This window comes from Saimiri boliviensis, chromosome X, assembly GCF_048565385.1.
Source record: "Saimiri boliviensis isolate mSaiBol1 chromosome X, mSaiBol1.pri, whole genome shotgun sequence".
In the NCBI taxonomy this organism is placed as follows: domain Eukaryota; kingdom Metazoa; phylum Chordata; class Mammalia; order Primates; family Cebidae; genus Saimiri; species Saimiri boliviensis.
In genome coordinates, this window is record NC_133470.1 from 27,555,915 (window position 1) to 27,577,024 (window position 21,110).

The following is a 21,110-nucleotide window of genomic DNA, read 5'->3' on the forward strand; positions in this document are numbered from 1 at the left end:
AGCTAATGCTCAAGCATGGAAAACATGTTACTCTGATAATCACAAATGAATGGAAATGCATAACAGTAATAGAGTTATTTCTGTTATTGCAGATTTTTGTTTTTTTTGGGAGATGGAGGCTTGCTCTGTTGCCCAGGCTGGAGTGCAGTGGTGTGATCTTGGCTCGCTGCAACCTCTGCCTTCCAAGTTCAGGCAATTCTCTTTCTCAGCCTCCCGAGTAGCTGGGACTACAGGTGAGTGCCACCACACCCGGCTAATTTTTATATTTTTAGTAGAGACAGGTTTTCACCATATTGGGTCAGGCTGGTCTCAAACTCCTGACCTCGTGATCCGCCCACCTCGCCCTCCCAAAGTGCTGGGATTATAGGCTTGAGCCACCGCACCCAGCCTATTGCAGATTTTTTAAAAGTACAATTTGATATTTTATCAACAACTTTTAATATTATGCACATATTAAACCTTTCCTCCTTTTATCCCTACATCTAACTGGAAGGGCTTCAAACTTGCTTTAGGGTTGCAGTACTGAACTTTAGATGAATTGTGCATTAGTGATTGTTGTTGATCATTTCTTTGGGCTGTTCTTGCAGTTCTCACAGTCTAAGCAGTGCAAACAAATAATAGGCATTCAGTAGCACACCCTTGTCAAAATTACCAAAGACATAGGTAATCTAGGCAGCTTAAAGCCATGTTTAGAATGTAGAGTCCAGGGTGACTGACCATGGCTTTGACATCATTCTACCTCCCTTACAGGTAAGCTAGGCTGTGGTGTGTTAGCTTTCTGGACCCCATTGGGTGCTATTCCTTTTTCTCTTGTTTTTACGGTTTATGTGAAGATGACGCACAACTCCAGCCCAAGTGACTTGTCTTCCACTTGCACTACCTGGTCTAAGAATTGAACAGGCAGCTTCTCTATACTCCTCTGTGTCTGGCCAGTGTGAAGCCCACATCTGAGCCAAAGTGACCCAGCACTTCCATCTCTACAGCTACCACCCTCTGGCCACAGAAGAGAACATCCCACGAGCTCCTCCATACCAGGCCAGTTGTGCTAATTTTTTTCCCAGAAAATTTATCCAGTTGGCAATGCCAAGGGGCAAGCTTTTGCTTGCCTGTATAGAATTCTAGATCACAGACTGTTAAAGCTATAAAGGAGGTCGGGCATGGTGGCTCACATCTATAATCCCAGCATTTTGGGAGGCCAAGGTGGGTGGATCACCTGAGGTTAGGAGTTCAGAACCAGCCTGGCCAATATGGTGAAACCCTGCCTCTACTAAAAATACAAAAATTAGCTGGCTGTGTTGGCAGGTACCTGTAATTCCAGCTACTCAGGAGGCTGAGGCAGGAGAATTGCTTGAACCCAGGAGGCAGAGGTTGCAGTGAGCCAAGATTGCACCACTCCAGCCTGGGCAACAAAGGAAGACTCTGTCAAAAAAAAAAAAAAAAAAAGAGAGAGAGAGAGAGAGAGAGGCCTGGCATGGTGGCTCACGCCTGTAATCCCAGCACTTTGGGAGGCCAAGGTGGGTGGATCGCCTGAGGTCAGCAGTTCAAGACCAGCCTGGCTAACATGGTGAAACCCTGTTTCTACTAAAAATACAAAAAATTAGCTGGGCATGGTGGCATGTGCTTGTAATCCTAGCTACTCAGGAGGCTGAGGCAGGAGAATCGCTGAGGTGCCTTCCTGAAACTCCATTCATGCGATAGAAGCAAAACACAACATAAACTGTTTCAAAATTAAGAACATAAAATTCTCAGAGATTAGATTATCTTGTATCTAAAGCAATTATTTCCCTCTTAGAGAAAAGGGAAACCCACACATCCATTCCTCCACTGCCTTGTCCTACCCAACATATTCACATACATTTCTACTATTTCTTTTTTTTTTTTTTTTTGAGACGGAGTTTCGCTCTTGCTACCCAGGCTGGAGTGCAATGGCGCGATCTCGGCTCACCGCAACCTCCGCCTCCTGGGTTCAGGCAATTCTCCTGCCTCAGCCTCCTGAGTAGCTGGGATTACAGGCATGCACCACCATGCCCAGCTAATTTTTTGTATTTTTAGTAGAGACGGGGTTTCACCGTGTTGACCAGGATGGTCTCGATCTCCTGACCTCGTGATCCACCCGCCTCAGCCTCCCAAAGTGCTGGGATTACAGGCTTGAGCCACCGCGCCTGGCTCACATTTCTACTATTTCTTAGACTCATACTCTCAGGGACCTCAGGGGATTTCAGGAAGGCACCTTGTTCTCCAAAATGTTTCCAGCAGCAGCTACATCTCATTTGCAAGTTTTCTAACCTCAAGTGCCCATCTTCCAGAGTTTGCTTATATATATATATAATATATATATATATAATATATATATATAATATATATATAATATAATATATATATAATATATATATAATATATATATAATATATATATAATATATATATAATATATATATAATATATATATTATATATATATATATATTATATATTATATTATATATATATATATAAAAAGATGAGGTTTCTCCATGTTGGTCAGGCTAGTCTCGAACTCCTGACCTCAGGTGATCCAACCACCCCTGCCTCCCAAAGTGCTGGAATTACAGGCGTGAGGCACTGCGCCTGGCTTCAGAGCCTGTTTTAAAAAGCTTTGTCTCTCTTCCCACATGGTATTACTTTTTGTAGCCAGAGAAGCTTCCTCTGAAGCTCTTATTATTTTGCTCTGTGTGTTTTTGTATATTATGATTTTAATTTTAAAAAATGATGCATCTCATCCATCATTCTACCAAGACAACAATTATTAACATCCTGGAGTATTTTCAAAGGCTCTTTTTTCTAAGGTATATTTTCTTAACTGCAATTATAACTTTTCAGAGATACTTTTAAGAAAAATTTAACCAGAGATTTTGCGAGTAGCTTTTAACTAGTTTAATTTTACTACTGACACTCAGTGTAGAGGAAATTGGCCCCAAAGGAGAATATGTGGGTAAAGTATGAAGCTGGTAAATGCAAGAGCAATACAGTATATGATAATGGTTACGATATCCATAAATGAAAGATTTTGAGGCCAGGTAATATATGTTTTATGCATGTAACTTTCATATTATCTGAAATGGTGCACATGAAGTGAGTGGAGAATTATAAAACCTGAATGTGTTATTCTAAGAAAGAAGGAATTAAAATTAGGAACCATTAGGAATGGCACATGTGCTGAGACTAACAGTTGGAAATGTTTTCTTTAAAAAACAGAGGATTTTAGGGTAGGAATGACAAGATACTTGAACATTGAAAAAGTTCAGAGGTATCACGTAAGACTTGTGTGCCCTGGGGAGAAACAGATAATAAAGACATATTTGTGGCTGGCAGAGAATCCTGGAAAGCTACTTCACTGGACTTTGTCTGCAAGCAAAGCAATTTTACTTGGCATGAAGTGATCCAATTAAGATAGAAGAGAAGGAAAGAATGCCCAGGGAGGAACCCGTGACTGTAGAATCAGATTGAAATAGGTCTAGATTAGATTCTGAAGATAAGTTAGAATGAGCCAGTAAAGATAGGTAGCATGAGAGGCATAGGATAGTGACTTAAGGATTGTGAATAAGAAAGCAGCCAGCTTATTTATGGTAAAATTAACAGAGTGAGGAGGAATAGGAGATTTTAGTTGATCATGAGTTCATTGTGATCCTATGCTGTAAAGTTGTCACACACACAAACAAAACATCACATTCACAGTATGTTCCAATAGAGCTGCTGCAGAATTCCTTTATTTGCCCTGCTTAGCTCAGTCCCATTCTCTGAAACTGTTACTCCACTGTCTTCTCAATAATGATGACCATGGTAGCAGCAGTAGGTAACATTTATTGAGTGCTTACTGTATGCCAGGCATCTGTTGTAATATACATTGACTCCTCACTGTAACCCTGATTCCTCACTGTAACCCTGTAAAGTTGGAACTATTATTCTCTCCCTTTCACAAGACACAAAACTGAGACCCACAGTCACGCTGCTAGGAAGCTCAGGAATTGGAATTTGAATCCCAGCTATCTGGCCTCAGAGCCTGAGCTTTACTGAATAATGCCCCAAACTCTCACCCTGTTTTGACAGATAACCTTACCTCCTGCTTCACAGAGTAAATTGAGGCTCCGTGGCCTTAAATCTTCAACTTTCTGTTCCTGTGCTTAATATCTGGATCTCCTGCCAACTTTCCCTCATCACAAGGGCAGCAATAGCCTTCTGCCCTACTTGGATCTCCGCCCCCTACTTGTGCTGGTAATCCATCCTCTCCTGTCACTACATCAGTCAGAACCAAGTTGCCATTGATTACCAGCCCCATCTATCCCTGCATACTCCTTTCTCTTCTTCTTTTTCTTTTTCTTCTTCTTCGTCTTCTTCTTCTTTTTTTTTTTTATTGAGACAGAGTCTCGCTCTGTCACCAGGCGCCAGGCTGGAGTGCAGTGACGCGATCTTGGCTCACTGCAACCTCCACCTCCTGGATTCAAGCAATTTTCCTGTCTCAGCCTCCCAAATAGCTGGGACTACAGGCACATGCCATGCCCAACTAATTTTTGTATTTTTTAGTAGAGATGGGGTTTCACCATGTTGGCCAGGATGGTTTCGATATCTTGACCTCATGATCCACCTGTCTCGGCTTCCCAACGTGCTGGGATTATAGGCGTGAGCCACCGTGCTCGGCCCCTTTCTCTTCTTTATTTACTTTTATAAACATTTTTGTCTTACTGAGAATCTCTTCCCTGTCCTCTATGCCTCTAAATTTCTTTGGAGTAGAATCTCAATTATCTTTGGGGTACAGATCCCGTTACCCAGGTAGTGAGCATACCGACCAATAGGTAGTTTTAGAAAAGATGTTAAATGAAGTAAGTCAATCTGCATTGGATAAATAGTATTAGAACAAAGGAACAGATGGATCCCCCTTAGCTCTGTGCTGGTTAGTACATTCCTAGAGTATTGTGTTTTGTTCTGGGTGTACAATTTGAGTGATGTGGACATATAATTGCATGTTCGTAGGTGTGGTGATAAAGGGACTTTAAACTATGTCGTATTTAGGCGGGGTCAGTTGAAGGAAATTGGATTGTTTAGCCTAGACAGCAGAAGAGAAGACTTGATGTATAAAAGAGCTGCTTCAAGTTTTTGAAAGACTGGCATGTAGAAGAAGGATTACCTTTATTCTATATATCTCCAAAGAATATGGCTAAGATCGGGAGGTGGAAGCTACACAGAAAATGAGTTTTATTGATTAATTTTTTTTTGAGACAGAGTCTCACTCTGTTGCCCAGACTGGAGTTTCAGTGACACCATCATAGCTCACTGCAACCCTGCACTCCTGGGCTCAAGCAGTCCTTCTAAGTAGCTGGGACTATAGGTGTGCACCACCATACCCCCCAATTGTTTTTTTAACTTTTTTTTTTTATAGAAACAAGGTCCCACTATGTTGCCCAGGCTAGTTTTGAACTCCTGGGCTTAAGGAATCCTCCCGAGTAGCTGGGACTAAAGGAACACACCAGCACACCTGGATTTTTTTTTTTTTTTTTTTTTTTTTGTGAGATGCAGTCTCACTTTGTCACCCAGGCTGGATGGCAGTGGCACAATCTCAGCTCACTGCAACCTCTGCCTTCTGGGTTCAAGCGATTCTCCTGCCTCAGCCTCCCAAGTAGCTGGGATTACAGGTGCATGCCACCACCCCGGCTAATTTTTTGTATTTTTAGTAGAGATGGGGTTTTACCATGTTGGCCAGGCTGGTCTTGAGCTCCTGACCTCAGGTGATTCACCCACCTCAGCCTCCCAAATTGCTGGGGTTACAGGTGTGAGCCACCGCACCATGCCTCTGACTAATTAAAAAAAAAATTTTTATGAAGACTTGGTCTCACAACATTGCCCAGGCTGGTCTTAAACTCCTGGGCTCAAGCAATCCTCCTGCCTCAGTCCCCTGAGTGGCTAGTACTACAGTTGTACACTACCGCATCTGGCTAATTATTTTATTTTTTGTAGAGATGGGGTCTTGCTGCATTTTCCAGTCAGGTGGATTTACAAAAAAAAAAAGAAAAAACCCACCAAAGGTGTCCAATAGAGATTGTTATGCCTTGAGAGATGTAGTGAGTGTCTTGTTACTAGAAGTACTGTCTGGCTGGTCATGACAGGTGATTCTAGAGAAGATTTGAGCTTAAGAAGTATTGTTGGTTATACAGACTTTAAGGTCTGTCGTAATCTTAAATTCTGGAAAAGCTGGATCCTTTAGCCCAGTGTGTTCCATCCAGGATGCACATTAGAATCACCTGGGGAAATTTTAGGAACCCATACCAACACTCACATCCCATCTCCCAGGTCAGTTAAATTGGAATGTTTTGACCAGGGCTTTGACATTGGTGGTTTTTTTTTTTTTTTTTTTTTTTTTTTTTTTTTTTTTGAGGCAGAGTCTCACACTGTTGCCCTAATTGGAGTGCAGTGGTGCAATCTCAGCTCAGTGCTACCTCCGCCTCCCAGGTTCAAGCAATTCTCCTGCCTCAGCTTCCCAGGTAGCTGGGATTACAGGCACCCGCCACCACATCCAGCTAATTTTTTGTATTTTTTTTAGCAGAGATGGGGTTTCACTATGTTGGCCAGGATGGTCTCAAATCCCTGGCTTCATGATCCACCTGCCTCAGCCTCCCAAAGTCCTGAATTCCAGGCATGAGCCACTGTGCCTGGCTGGACATTGGTATTTTTTTTAAAAGCTCCTCAGTTGATTCTAAAGTATAGTCAAGTCTGAAAACCTCCGATTTAGCTCAACCAAGTTGAATTCAATAAGATAGTGTGGGTTAGTGTTTACTTATAATAACTTACGCTACATACAGTACTTATTTTATGTAAGTCAATATAATGTAAATGCCATTATGTAATATGCTTATGCATTATTTAAATTCTTATGTATTGCGACATATTATTAAAACACATGAATAAAACTGAATTCCTAACAAACCGTCATATAAGGACGCTCAGCATGAAGGATTTTGTCCATAGCTATTTTCTTTTTTCTTTTTTTTTTTTTGAGATGGAGTTTCACTCTTGTTGCCCAGGCTGGAGTGCAATGGCACGATCTCGGCTCACCGCAACCTCCGCCTCCTGGATTCAGGCAATTCTCCTGCCTCAGCCTCCTGAGTAGCTGGGATTACAGGCACGCACCACCATGCCCAGCTAACTTTTTGTATTTTTAGTAGAGACGGGGTTTCACCATGTTGACCAGGATAGTCTCCATCTCTTGACCTCATGATCCATCCGCCTCGGCCTCCCAAAGTGCTGGGATTGCAGGCTTGAGCCACCGCGCCCGGCCCAGCTATTTTCTTAAAATGTAGAGATGCACGCGTGCGCGTGCACATACACACAAACACAAAAATGCACACACATAGGGAGGGAAATTTCTTGTAGCAATTGGTAAACAAATGAATAAGTTGATTATTGGTCTGTTCAGAATAGTAAATTGGGTATTACAAATTTGCAAAGTTATTGCACTCCTTAAAGCAACCAGTGTGTCTTTTATTTGGGTATTGATCTGGGTCCATGTCATTGTGTGCTAGTAGTAAAGCCGAAAGGAGTATGTGGAAATGAAAAGAAACACTTGACATTGGATATTGACTTTCTCTGGAGCCACTACAAGAAAATAAACTAATAACTACAAATGTTTCAAATATTTTATTGACTTGTTATGTTTGGTTGTGTCTATAAGTAAAGATGAGAGCTATTCTCTGAAGTAGTTTTCTACTTGTTAAATTGTTGACTTCCTTCTATTTAACTTTCTCTTTAAAGCTATTGGCGTCAGCAACCAGAGAGAAACCACTGTAGTCTGGGACAAGTTAACTGGAGAGCCTCTCTACAATGCTGTGGGTAAGCTATCATGCATGGATCTCAAATGTAGGTCCTTTCTTCACATTGCAAATGTGGTCATATTAAAATATCTTGCTAAAAAAGAATGCAGTCATGTTCCCTATAATCTGATAATCTGATGAGATGGGCAGAAGAGTCCTCTAAGAAATTAACTGTTGTATATTTACAATTTTTGGATCATATATATTCACATATTGAATTAACTCTCCCATGCTCTCTCCTCTTGCTGATTGTCTTACAAATGGGTGAATTTTGCCAAATTGTTTTATAACCCCTGCTGTTTGCAACATCTAAAAGAGATCTTACCTCCTTACCCTCAAAAAATTAAAATTACATATGTTCATAGTCATTTTTCTATAAAGTACTTGTGTGTTTATCTTTCCGTCTAGGAATTTGAATTACTCTTCTAAGGTTATAAAAATAGAATATCCAAATTTTAGCTGCTCCTGCTATAAATGTGGCTATTTGAGCAGGAGTTAAAAACCCCAAATCTCAAATATACCACTTTTAGATATTATATCTTTTTAGATGTAAATGATCCTGAGTATATTTTAGCAGCAATATTAGCATATGACAATTGTTGAACACTGAATGACACTACCACTTCCTAAAAGGAAAATTTTGTTCTAAATTACAATCACTAAAAGACTTCATTGTGTCAAATAGCAAAGCACAATTTTTTCTATCAATAGAATACTAGGTTGTGGGGTGGGGAATGGAATCAGAAATTATCAGAGAGGGGATAATTTTGGGGGAATAATCTTTATTAAAAGTTAATGTATTTAATGTTTTTGTATTATAAGAAAGCATTTAGTATGTTTTCTGTATTTATGATAAAAAATTAAATTCTCAAAAAATTTCAAAGAATTACAACCAAAGATCCTTTGAGTACATTTTTTCCTGTGGGTTTTTTTTTTTTTTTTTTTTTTTTTAATTCCCCAAGACAGAGTCTTACTGGTGCTCAGGCTGGAGTGCAGTGGCACAACCTTGGCTCACTGCAACCTCTGCCTCCTGGGTTCAAGCGATTCTCCTGCCTCAGTCTCCTGAGTAGCTGGGATTACAGGCACCCACCACCAACCCTAGCTGTTTCTTTTTCTTTTTTTAGAATATTTTTAGTAGAGATTGGTTTCAGAATGTTGGCCAGGCTGGCTTGAACTCCTGACCTCAAGTAATCCACCCGTTTCAGCCTTTCAAAGGGCTGAAATTACTGGCCTGAGCCACCATGCCAGGCAAAAGCACATCTTTTAAATGTTTATTTTGTTCTCATTCTCATGAGTAGTTCATGAGAATGTAAGTAAAGCAGAGTATTTAATGGCTAGTACTTAGGAGAGTATCCTTTGATAGATCACTGTTAGCTAACTTCCTGAACTAGTTAAGGTTTTACTTTCTTTTGTTTTCTCAATGAAAGGAAGAGCCTACTCAGGCACACCAGAATGTTCCAGTTAAATTCTGAGGTTTTTTTTTTTTTTTTTTTTTTTACACAGCGTCTTCCTGTTTCACCCAGGCTGGAGTGTAGTGGTACGATCTTGGCTCACTGCACCTCCCGGGTTCAAGTGATTTTTGTGCCTTGGCCTGCTGAGTAGCTGGGATTATAGGTGTGCACCATCACGTGCGGCTAATTTTTATATTTTTAGTAGAGATGGGGTTTCACTGGGCTGGTCTCAACCTTTTGACCTCAAGTGATCCGTCTGCTTTGGCACACCCAGCCAGTTCCAGTTAAATTCTAAACATTAAATTGTAAAAATAAAATGTTGGACTTTGATTTGTTATTTTTCAAATAATGCAACTAGGTAAGCTGAAGTTATGCTTACAGTAAAGATTTAAGTAAATGTTTTACTAGAAAATCTTTCTGTCCTGTGCTTATTTATTTCCTTTTCTTCTGCCTGAGTCCCTCTGTACCTCTCCCCAATTCTTTGTGCTTTGCAGTATTAATTCAAATGTTCATAGGATATGAGGAACTCTTTTCTTCTATCCTGAGCCACATACATGTTTTGAGAACCTCTTATGTGTTTGATGTTATCCTGGGTACTATAAAAGATACAAATTATGTTGGCTGTTTTTGTAAGCACTTTATAATCTAGTTTTGGAAAGAGAAAACTAGGGAACAATCCATAAAACAAAATTAGGGAATAGTTGATAAATCATGTGTTGAGAAGTTGAATAGGAATTAGAGCAAGTACAGATCAGTATGGATTTTGAAGTTTTGGAATACTTTTCATAGTGGAGGCTGAACTTCATTTGGGCCTTGAAGCATATGTTGGATTGCATTAGGAAAAGAGAAAATTGAAGAATAATGTGAACAAGCTATGAAGGTGAAAATGTGTAGAAATATTTTGCCAGAGTAAAGGAATGGATGACATAGGTTGACTCATTTTTTTGTTTTATTTTTATTAGAACTGGCAGTGACAATAATACTCAGTAAGTGCTAACTGCTATTACTTTGGGATTGTGCTAAGTATTTTATCCATATTCTTTAATTTCACTGACCCTGTGAAACAGATTATACTACCTCTATTTTATAAATTAATTGTGGAAAAGCTCTATAACTTGTCCAATGCCATGTAGTTATAAGTAAAGCCACAGTTTAAACATAAACACTCCCCAACCTCAAAGCTTGTCTTCTAATTTGGATAGCCAGGGGGTGGTAAGGATATGGAGGGGGCTGAAAGACATGCAGTGTAGTATAGACTTAACACATGAGGCAGCTTGAGCCAAAACAGATGATAAAGGAGAGTTTACCATAATGGTAGAATGGGTTGTTTCAAACACACCAGTATGCTGAGAACGGCCAAAAAACACTGGATGAAAATGAAACAGAATTCTGAAGAACTGGAAGGCTACCAAGGCAGCGAGGAGCAAAGGAAAGCCCAGAGACATAAGCCTGGCATTTGGAGTTGATTATCTCCCCTAGAGATATCTGTAGGTTCTGAAAGGAGTATCTGACAGGCTAAGCCACACTTTCACAGGTCAATAAAGATAAGGAGACAAAAGGTAGAGTCAGGGGCTACCAAGGGTGGGGATGAGTATTGGTAAAATCCCAGACTTTGGACTAGAACTGTGAAAGGTCAAATCCTGGAAGTGAGGTAAACTGAAAATAAATCAAATCTCACAGGAATTGAAGCCCAGATTCAAATGATCTTTTTTTTTTTTTTTTTTTTTTGAGACGGAGTTTCGCTCTTGTTACCCAGGCTGGAGTGCAATGGCGCGATCTCGGCTCACCGCAACCTCCGCCTCCTGGGTTCAGGCAATTCTCCTGCCTCAGCCTCCTGAGTAGCTGGGATTACAGGCACGCACCACCATGCCCAGCTATTTTTTTTGTATTTTTAGTAGAGACGGGGTTTCACCACGTTGACCAGGATGGTCTCGATCTCTTGACCTTGTGATCCACCCGCCTCGGCCTCCCAAAGTGCTGGGATTACAGGCTTGAGCCACCGCGCCCGGCCTCAAATGATCTTTAACCCTGATTGGATTAAGATGGTCTGAGATTGCTAATGCTAGTAGCCTAACTTCCTTCCTTTCTTTTTTTAAAAAATTTTTTATTTATTTATTTTTTATCTTTTTATTTATTTATTTATTTTGAGACAAAGTCTCACTCTGTTGCCCAGGCTGGAGTGCAGTGGCATGATCTTGGCTCAATGCAACCTCCACCTCCCAAGTTCAGGCAATTCTCCTGCCTCAGCCTCCTCAGTAGGTGGGATTACAGGCAAGCACCACCATGTCCAGCTAATTTTTGTATTTTTAGTAGAGATGGGGTTTCACCATGTTGGTCAAGCTGGTCTCGAACTCCTGACGTCATGATCCACCCGTCTCGGCCTCCCAAAGTGCTGGGATTACAGGCGTGAGCCACTATGTCCGGCCCTAACTTCCTTTCAGAAGTAAAAGTAAATCCTTTCTGGAGGAAGACAACATTATGTAGAGGCTCAAACCTCTAGAATTTTTCATATGCATTATCTAGTTTTCTATTAAAAAAAAAATACATACAAAACGTAAATGAAAACCAACAGAAACAAGTGACATTAGAAACAGAATCAAGAAATTCACATACTAGAGTTTCCAGACTTTAAAATAGCCATAATTAATATGTTCAAGGAATTAATTGACAAGATTGAGATTGATTATCTTGGCAAATAATTGGAAGTCCATTTTAAAATGGAAATTCTAGAAGTGTATTGAAAACTCAATTGATGGGGTTTTACCATCAGAGTAGACATAGCTGAAGATGAATTTGTGAATGAGAAGAGAAATCAGAACTGGAAGAGAGAGTGAGTAAAATATTTAGACTGAAGCACAGAGAAACAAAAGTTTAGAAAATGCAGAAAAGAATATAAGATAAATATGGGATAAGGTGAAGAATTTTACCATTTGTAATTGGAGTTCCAGAAGGAAAGGAAAGAGAGAAAATGAGGCAGAAATAACATTTGACAGATAGTGGGAGAAAGTTTTTCAAAACTGATGAAAGATAACAAGCTGCAGATTCAAGAAGCACTACAATCCCTGGCAAGATACATACACAGGGCCGGGCGCGGTGGCTCAAGCCTGTAATCCCAGCACTTTGGGAGGCCGAGGCGGGTGGATCACGAGGTCAAGAGATCGAGACCATCCTGGTCAACATGGTGAAACCCCGTCTCTACTAAAAATACAAAAAATTAGCTGGGCATGGTGGTGCGTGCCTATAATCCCAGCTACTCAGGAGGCTGAGGCAGGAGAATTGCCTGAACCCAGGAGGTGGAGGTTGCGGGGAGCCGAGATCGTGCCATTGCACTCCAGCCTGGGTAACAAGAGCGAAACTCCGTCTCAAAAAAAAAAAAAAAAAAAAAAAAAAAAAAAAAAAAAAAAAAAAAAAAAAGATACATACACAGAAGCCCATACTTATGCTGGAATATGAAGATAAAAAGTTTTGAGGTAGGCTGAGGAAAAAAGATATATAACCTTCAACAGAGTTAACCCTGACTTTCAGCTAAGTTATCAATGGAAACAAAGCAAGTCAGAATGCAATGGAATGAAATCTTTATAAAGTACTCAAAGAAAGTAACTTCCACATACAGTTTTATATCCAGTGAAAAAATTCTTAAGAAATGAAAGTGAAATATGCTAGGAGTTGGTGAGGATTTAGAGGTCACCAAAAGCTATGCAGAGTAGTGTAGACTTGATAGACTAGGCAACTAACCCATTGTCTTAGTCCATTCAGGTTACTATTACAAAATACCCTAGATTGGATTATTTATGAAAAACAAAAATTTTATTGTTTATACATTGGATGGGGCATAAAGAGGAGAGAAAAAATAAAGCAGCCTCATGCGATTTTCACCCTCAGAGAACAGAAGGAAATTAAATAATATTTAGCGGGTACCAACCTGAGAGAAAAAATGGCCTTGTTTTGGACAAGGTGAGTATTGAACTTGTAATGGAAGCTAATTCTGGGCAATGAGAAATTAGATGGTTCAAAATGTAGACTTGAAAGTTGATACCATAGATGTGATAATCTCAATTTATTACAGATGAATTTACTATAGTAATTAATGTAAAATTAATTCAATGAAAGAACAAGTGCTTTTCTGCGTTCTAGGTTTTGTGATGACCCTTGGCATATAGTGACAAGTCAGCAAGACCTTGTACTTGCCTTTGTGCTATGGAAACTAAGGATAGGAGTTTGGAAACTAGAAGGAGAAAGGGAAATAGAAAAGGAGGAGAGAGAAGGAATAATTAGCTGAGAAGCCCTAAGAAATGACAAGGATAGATTCTCTCTCCAGTTTTATTTCATCCAGGAAAATACTCAAGTGTCATATCTCCATGTAGGTCTTCAGTTGAGAATACCAATGTAATATTAAATCTTTAGCAGTTTTGTTCTAAAGCAACACAAGGTAGGATGGATGGAAACAATGAGATTTTCACATGTATTTGTCTTTGAACTTGTTTTGTTTTGTTTATATCACAGTCTGGGGGTTTTATACTGTTTTCTCTTTCTGTCTCAGTTCAGGCTGCTATAACAAAAATATCGTAGGCTGGGTGGCTTATACGGTAGAAATTTATTTCTCATAGTTCTGGAAGCTAGAAGTTCAAGATCAAGGTGCTCACACCCCTTTGGTGTCTAGTGAGGACCTATTTCCTGGTTTGCAGATGACTGTCTTCTCATCCTCGTATGGCAGAGAGTACATAAAAAGAAAGCAAGCTCTCTCCTCTTTTTATGACGGTACTGATCTCATTAATGAGGGCTTCACCCTCAAGACCTGGTTTATCTCTCCCGTCTCCTAAGACCATCATATTAGGGATTAAGATTTTAACATATGAATTTGGAGGAGACACATATATTCAGTCCATAGCAGTCTCTTTGTATGTTTTCTTCCTTCCTTGTCTATTTCTCTTGTAAATCTGTTATTCTAGGCCTGTCCTTTTCCTCTTCATGTCTCTGTCTTACTAAATTATATAACAGAATATATAGCTGTATATAAGTGTATATATTTAAATATGGTCTCGCTATGTTGAGTAGGCTGGTCTTGAACTCCTGGCCTCAAGTGATCCTCCCATCTCGGCCTCCCAAAGTGCTGGGTTTATAGGCGTGAGCCACTGTGCCTGGCCAGATGAGCATATTTATTACAGACAAGAATATGAGAGGAGCAGCTTATGTTTCCCTTTTTAAAAACTTCTACGTGGCCTCCTTTGTTTATGCCCCAGGGACACTTGATAAGTAGTAATTCACTCACCCCCACTACAGTAACAGGAAAACCTAGATAGGAGAACTTCAGGATATCATTGGTGGCTATGGCATAGGCTTGGTGAAGTTAAAGAGTGATAAGAGCTATTTGGTTTTTGTTTTTGTTTTTTGGGTTTTTTTTTTTTTTTTTTTTTTTTGAGACAGAGTTTCACTTTTGTTGCCCAGGCTGGAGTGCCGTGGCACGATCTTGGCTCACTGCACCTCTCTGCCTCCTGGGTTCAAGTGATTCTCCTGCCTCAGCCTCCTTCCCGAGTAGCTGGGATTACAGGAGTGCACCACCATGCCCAGCTAATTTTGTATTTTTAGTAGAGACGGGGTTTCTCCATGTTGGTCAGGCTGATCTCAAACTCCTGACCTCAGATGATCCGCCCCCCTCAGCCTCCCAAAGTGCTGGGATTACAGGCTTGAGCCACTGTGCCCAGCGAATACTTGGCCAATTATTAAACCTATGTGATCATGTCTTGAGATCTGAACCTTGAACTCAATCCTTTTATCTTTTCTGGAACTGGCTTAAGTTGCAGACAATCAGCAGAAAAGAAAACCATAGATGACAAACCACCTAAGCACACTTGCCCTTAAACAATAAAAGTATGATTTTTTTTTTTTAATTCGTTCTTTGTGGGAGAAGGTTTTTTTACTTTTGTGAAATCTAGAATTTTCAACTTTATCAAGATCTACTCATTTTCCATTAAAAAATTCCATTATTACAGCATTCCTTGAAAATCTTACATCTTCCTCAATCCTGGGTAAAGAAATACTGCTGTATTTTGCAGTGATTGAATTCTTCAAATCTGGCTAAGTAAAAAGAAACTGACTTAGGTTTCAACTTTGTGTTCTCCAATCTTTAATATTTATTTTTATCCCATTAAGACTGTGATGTCAGCCGGCTGCGGTGGCTCACGCCTGTAATCCCAGCACTTTGGGAGTTCGAGGCAGGTGGTTCACCTGAGGTCAGGAGTTCAAGACCAGCCTGGCCAACATGGCAAAACCCCATCTCTACTAAAAATACAAAAATTAGCTGGGCATGGAGGTGCATAACTGTAATCTCAGCTACTAGAGGGGCTGAGGCAGGAGGATCACTTGAACCTGGGAGGTGGAGATTTCAGTGAGCCGAGTGCAGCCTGGGTAACAGAGTGAGACTCCACCTCAAAAAAAAAAAAAGACTGTGATATCATCATGGCTATACCTATGTATAGGTTTAATTCTGGATTCAAGCTCTGGGAAAATCCTGGCTTTTCCACTTCCTACCATTCTGTACCTGTTCCCTTGACAGTTAAACTTGGGGGATGAAAAGTTTATACCTTATAGGATTGAGGTATAGATCAGTGAGTTCATCCATGTAGGATACTTAAACCAGGGCCTGACGGACTATAAGGCTTCAGTAATTATTAGTGAGGGCCACTGTTCTGAATTGGCTGATGGCCTTTTCATCCAGTAATGCTAGATGAAATGATTGGTTTATATACATGACAGGTATTCCTAGGGGAAATGCAGAGCCTACCTGGGATCATCCACACAGAGTCAGTCATTGATATTTTGGCATTTATATACCTAAGCACTGAAATTGGTTTCAGCCCCTGCCTTTTGGCACATATGTAAATCAGTCTTTCTTCCCCAACTCTCTGTTTTACTTTTGGCCCCACCTGTTTCTGATAATATCACGTGAGGGGCAGCCATCAGTATAGTCTCTTCTACCTTGCAAATGACCACTTACCCAGTTTAATTAATAGCTTAGCTTTTGGCAAATGGTAAAATACCATAATTAAATCTGTTTTACTATCATGTCTCTTGTAGGAGAAACAACCTAATAACACTCTGTGTAACTGTCAGCAGTCTGTGCTTAGGATGTATTTCGTAACCCGGAGCCTCACCTTCACTTCACTTCCTATCACCCTACCAACTCGTGACAGACCATCTCAGAGATTTATTATTTGCCTTTGTTTCTAGTCAACTGAAAATCAGCTAGATGATTTTAGTGGTTTTTTTTTTTTTCACTTTATTTTGTTTTTTCTTCTATTATGACTAACAAAAAAACTGCAAATTTTTGCTTTTTTATTATTCTAAATAGTTTAGAAATAATTTATTCCTCTGTAGTGTTTGTTACTATGTCACTAACTCTAGTCCCTGGGGATTAAGGGAACTACATTTATCTTCACTCTTCAATCTTTTGTTTTTTTCCGGAACAAACTAAATCTACCAGACAGATTGGATGTGACTTTATTTTATACAAATAAATTCAGATCATCCAAGTTGTTTTTACTGACTTACTTATTTGATGGTCTTGACCATTTAATTCCACTTTACTTGGTGTAGATAAGGGGAGAGACATACCTTCTAGAGATGGGCTGTCTAGTGTTCTGGACTCCCTGGCATCTGTTTTCCTTCTATTTTTTTCCTAATTACTTTGGAAGTTAGCAATTGCCTGTTCCCTCTAGACCTGTTGTTCCCTTCTGTGGAGGTACCCTTTATTCCCAGCTGTCTTACCAGGAAAGTGCTTTCTTGGGGGCCTCCCTTCCCAAAGCAGCCCTTTCATGTCTTAGAGTAGATGGCCACAACACAGACTGTAGCATGCTCCTTGCCATTCTTGTCTAACATCCCCTAGGATTGATGCTCCCTCAGAACATCATGTATCATTTTAATTAATGGTTGAACGAGTAGTCATTTACCACCTGAGCCACTTTTCTAATTAGGATGCATATATGTTGCCAGGTAGAGAAGAGTCATCCTAAACAAGAAGCAGGTATTTACCTGGTCTTCGTCCAAATGGAAATATTATTGAATCAGAGATTCATATTGGACTTCCTTTGTTCCCTTTCTGCTCCATGCCTCTGCCTTTTCTTTTTCTACACTCCAATGTGTAGAAAAATGTTCATTCTGATGAACTTGCCCAAGTGATCTACCATTTCCTACATGGTCAACAAGAGACCTTGAACCTGGCCATCTCTAGCATGAATTGCCCTTATTTCTTCTAATGCTCCAGCTGCTCCAGTTTCTCCTGGCCCTTCAGTTCCAGTTGCCGTTGTTCCCTCTGGCTCTTCAGTTCCAGCTGCTGGTACTTCCTCAGGTATTGGTGCTCTGGCTATTGCTCACCTCCTAGCCTCCCAAGTCCTATATGTTGGGGAAAATTGACTTCTGCTGCCAGATCTGGATCTGTCATTTCTTTTGATTGTTCTCAGAAATTACCTACACAAGGGGCTTAGTCCTCCAGCTTGGGGGTCTTCCTTTTGGCTTTTGGTCTCTTCTGCAAATCTAATTCTGCCATCTTAGCTTCTTTAATGAGTTTTCTAATTGTTTTGTTCTTAATTCAATTAATTTTAAGCATTTGTGAATTGCTTGGTAGTGTACCAACCACTGATATTTTTCTCTTTGGAAGTTTTACTAATGCATTCCATGTATTCTAACTGCCTTAACGTCTGACTATAAAAACAAAGTAATTATGACAGCTTTCTATGATCATGGAACAATGGCAGGAGAAAGACTTTAGAGACGATCTAGTCCAGCCTCCTTATTTTGTGTTTAGAGAATCCAGACCAAGAAGGGTAAAATGAGTTGCCTAAGTCATATAGCTTATTGGCGGCAAAGCCAAACTTTGAATTTTGGTCTCCCTGATTTCACATCCAATGTTTTGATTCTTTGTGGTGAGGATTTAACTGTGTATTTACCACTATTGTCAGTCGTAGCTGCAAACTTTCAAGTGAGGAATAAAGTGTCTAAGTGGTCCTTGCCAAGGAGCAACAGTATCACAGGGTCAATGGGACTCAGGGAACCACCTGATTATCGGGGTGGGGGGGTTAGATTTTTTTTTTTTTTAACAAATAATTGAAACACACCTAGTATTTTAAAGAACATGCTCTTGAAAAGGAGAGTTTCCTCCAGGAGGCGGAGGCTGCAGTGAGCTGAGATTGCGTCACTGCACTCCAGACTGGGTGACAGCGCGAGACTGTCTCCAGGAAAAAAAAAAGAGAGAGAGAGAGAGAAAGAGAAAGTAAAGAGGTTCTCATGTTTTAGTATTCTACTGAATTACTTGAGATACTTTTAACAAAAGCATAGAGAGTATACAGGCTCAGGGCTCAGGCCTTGCCTAGACCTGCAATCAGAACCTTGCAAGATAGGGCCTGGATTTTAAGGTTTTCCAGGTAGTTCTGGTATGCTTTATAGGAAAGAACCACTGCTGTGAAGTCTAGCAGTGTTTCTCAAAATGGGTCACCTATTTAAAAGTCAAGATTTCTGGGCCTCATTCCCAGAACTACTATCTTAGAATTTATGGGTATGGAACCCATCTTTAAGCTCCCTTGTGAATGTTATATCCATTAAAATATGAAAAAACACTGCTCTAGAATATTTTAAGTCATTAACCAAGAAAGCCTAGAGCAGTGGCTTTCAAATGTATTTGTTCATGTCCCTTGGTAAGAATTACATTTTACATAATGATTCAGCAAATCCACATAACTAAAACAAAAGTTTCACAAATCAATATTTATCTTACCCAGTACAGTGAGCTCTGATATTTTCCATTCTAATTCATCCTATTTCAATTTTTAAAGTAGGTAATCAAACCTCACTAAATTCATTTTTAAACTCAGGGCTCACTGTAGTTTGAAACACTGAGGATTGAGATGTGCTTGTTAATTCTACCTATCATAGATTTAAAACTTTTCTTTTTTTTTTTTTTTGAGACGGAGTTTCGCTCTTGTTACCCAGGCTGGAGTGCAATGGCGCGATCTCGGCTCACCGCAACCTCCACCGCCTCCTGGGTTCAGGCAATTCTCCTGCCTCAGCCTCCTGAGTAGCTGGGATTACAGGCACACGCCACCATGCCCAGCTAATTTTTTTAGTATTTTTAGTAGAGACGGGGTTTCACCAAGTTGACCAGGATGGTCTCGATCTCTTGACCTCGTGATCCACCCGCCTCAGCCTCCCAAAGTGCTGGGATTACAGGCTTGAGCCACCGCGCCCAGCTGATTTAAAACTTTTCTAATTCTTCTTTTTCTAGTTATTTCTGTAAGCCAGTAACACCTGTAAGGAAGGTCCACCTTTGTCACAGTCATATAGTACCGCCATTGTGTAAAAGTAGACTGCCTTTGTTCCCTGGACATGGGAGATCTTGCCACCTCCATGATGAAGTCACTAATGGCTTTCAATCACAGTGTAAATGATAGAAAATTCAATTTCAACTAAATGAAGTTTAAGGCAGTGGGGGAGGTCTTTTGCCCATGGAAGCAGCAGTCCAAGGGTAGATAAGTTCAGGTGCTGTTTGATTACAGACTCAGACAGTATCATCTGCATCCCCTCAAGCCTGCCTTTTCTGGGATGACTCCTGATGTGGCATATTCCTCCTTTCATGAGGGCAGCAGGCCCATGCCACACACTGCCAAGGTCAGCTGAGAAGAAGGACTCTTGCAGACTGAGCACACATTTCTTTGACCACATGTTCTCTCCTGATCCAGTCACTGGGGTCCAGACCCATTCCTGGAGCTGGTAGTCAGATCAAATCTCCGGCACACTACATGGCTGAGGATGTGGGAGGACCAATTTCCTAAAAAAAATTCGAAATACCTCTCCCCGACGGATGCAGGAGGAGAAGATACTAGGCAGCAAATGCAGATGTCATCTATTATAGGCCATCTATTTTCACGGTCTTTCTCTTTTCCCTCCTGTTTTCTTGGTTGTAATGAGTCTTTTCTTGCTGCTTTTCCCAACTGTAGACACCAGTTTCTTGTCTTGAAGTTTCCAGTTTAAATCTTGTTGGAAGTCGCCACTGTCAAATGAAGTGCGAGACCCCCCAGGGAAATAACAGCATAAGTAATTCGAAAGAACTGATTAAAATTCACTACAGGAAAGAACTGTTTTTTTTTAATGAATAGAATGGAGTAATACAGAAGAGTTAACCAAACTACACAATGATTGCTAGCATTCAAATGTGTGGCAGTGGGCAAGCTTGTATAGTCTTCCTTGGAGTCCTTTAAATAGACTATGCGACTGAGTCTTTTCAGGAAGTATCTGAGCACAGTCAGTGTCCTAAAAATATCAAATGACCACAAATAGATGAAGAGTTATCAAAGTTAAGTACAAAACTTAAATCTGGCAAATAAAGCTCAGCTGATTCTATTGGCTGCCTTTCAGAATTACTTTATATACTATTTAATGTTTCCTCTTCCTCAAGCCTTCCATCATGAAGCAAAACAGACATTCTTTCTACCAGGGGGTTAGAAAGTAGATGATAGCGACTTAGTAAAGATAATGTTGATCCATTAAAATTGAGATTTTTTTTCTACAGTCCAGCAGAGAGAAAGAATGGTACCTTTAAAAGTTTCCTAATGATTCCAGGTCTACTTGGAAAAGATTTCAATGTAAATAAGCATTTCATACATAACAGACTGAATCTTTCGTTTCCTCAGTAATAGAATCAAGTTCTCTACTTTGTCTTTGTCACAAATCACTCCCTAGTTTGTGAAGATGCACACTTTATATATGGTATGATGATCCTGGGTTTTGCATTTTGTGCTACCAACTAGCCTGCCTAGCTTTTAGATATTCTCTGCC

At 40.1% G+C, this 21,110-nt stretch overlaps 1 protein-coding gene across 11 annotated transcripts in view; it reads left to right on the forward strand.

Annotated features, from left to right (window-relative positions):
• GK (glycerol kinase) overlaps positions 1-21,110 on the forward strand; it is an 80,734-nt gene that overhangs the window by 16,840 nt on the left and 42,784 nt on the right. For 5 of the 11 annotated variants that reach the window (XM_074391933.1, XM_074391934.1, XM_074391938.1 and 2 more), the window contains exons 4-6: positions 93-233; positions 7,778-7,855; positions 17,548-17,631. In XM_074391933.1, the coding sequence (XP_074248034.1) occupies positions 93-233; positions 7,778-7,855; positions 17,548-17,631 (303 nt within the window). Of the gene's footprint in view, positions 1-92; positions 234-941; positions 1,036-7,777; positions 7,856-17,547; positions 17,632-21,110 lie in introns of those variants that run through there. The other 6 variants (XM_074391939.1, XM_074391940.1, XM_010334842.2 and 3 more) reach the window with 4 other exon arrangements.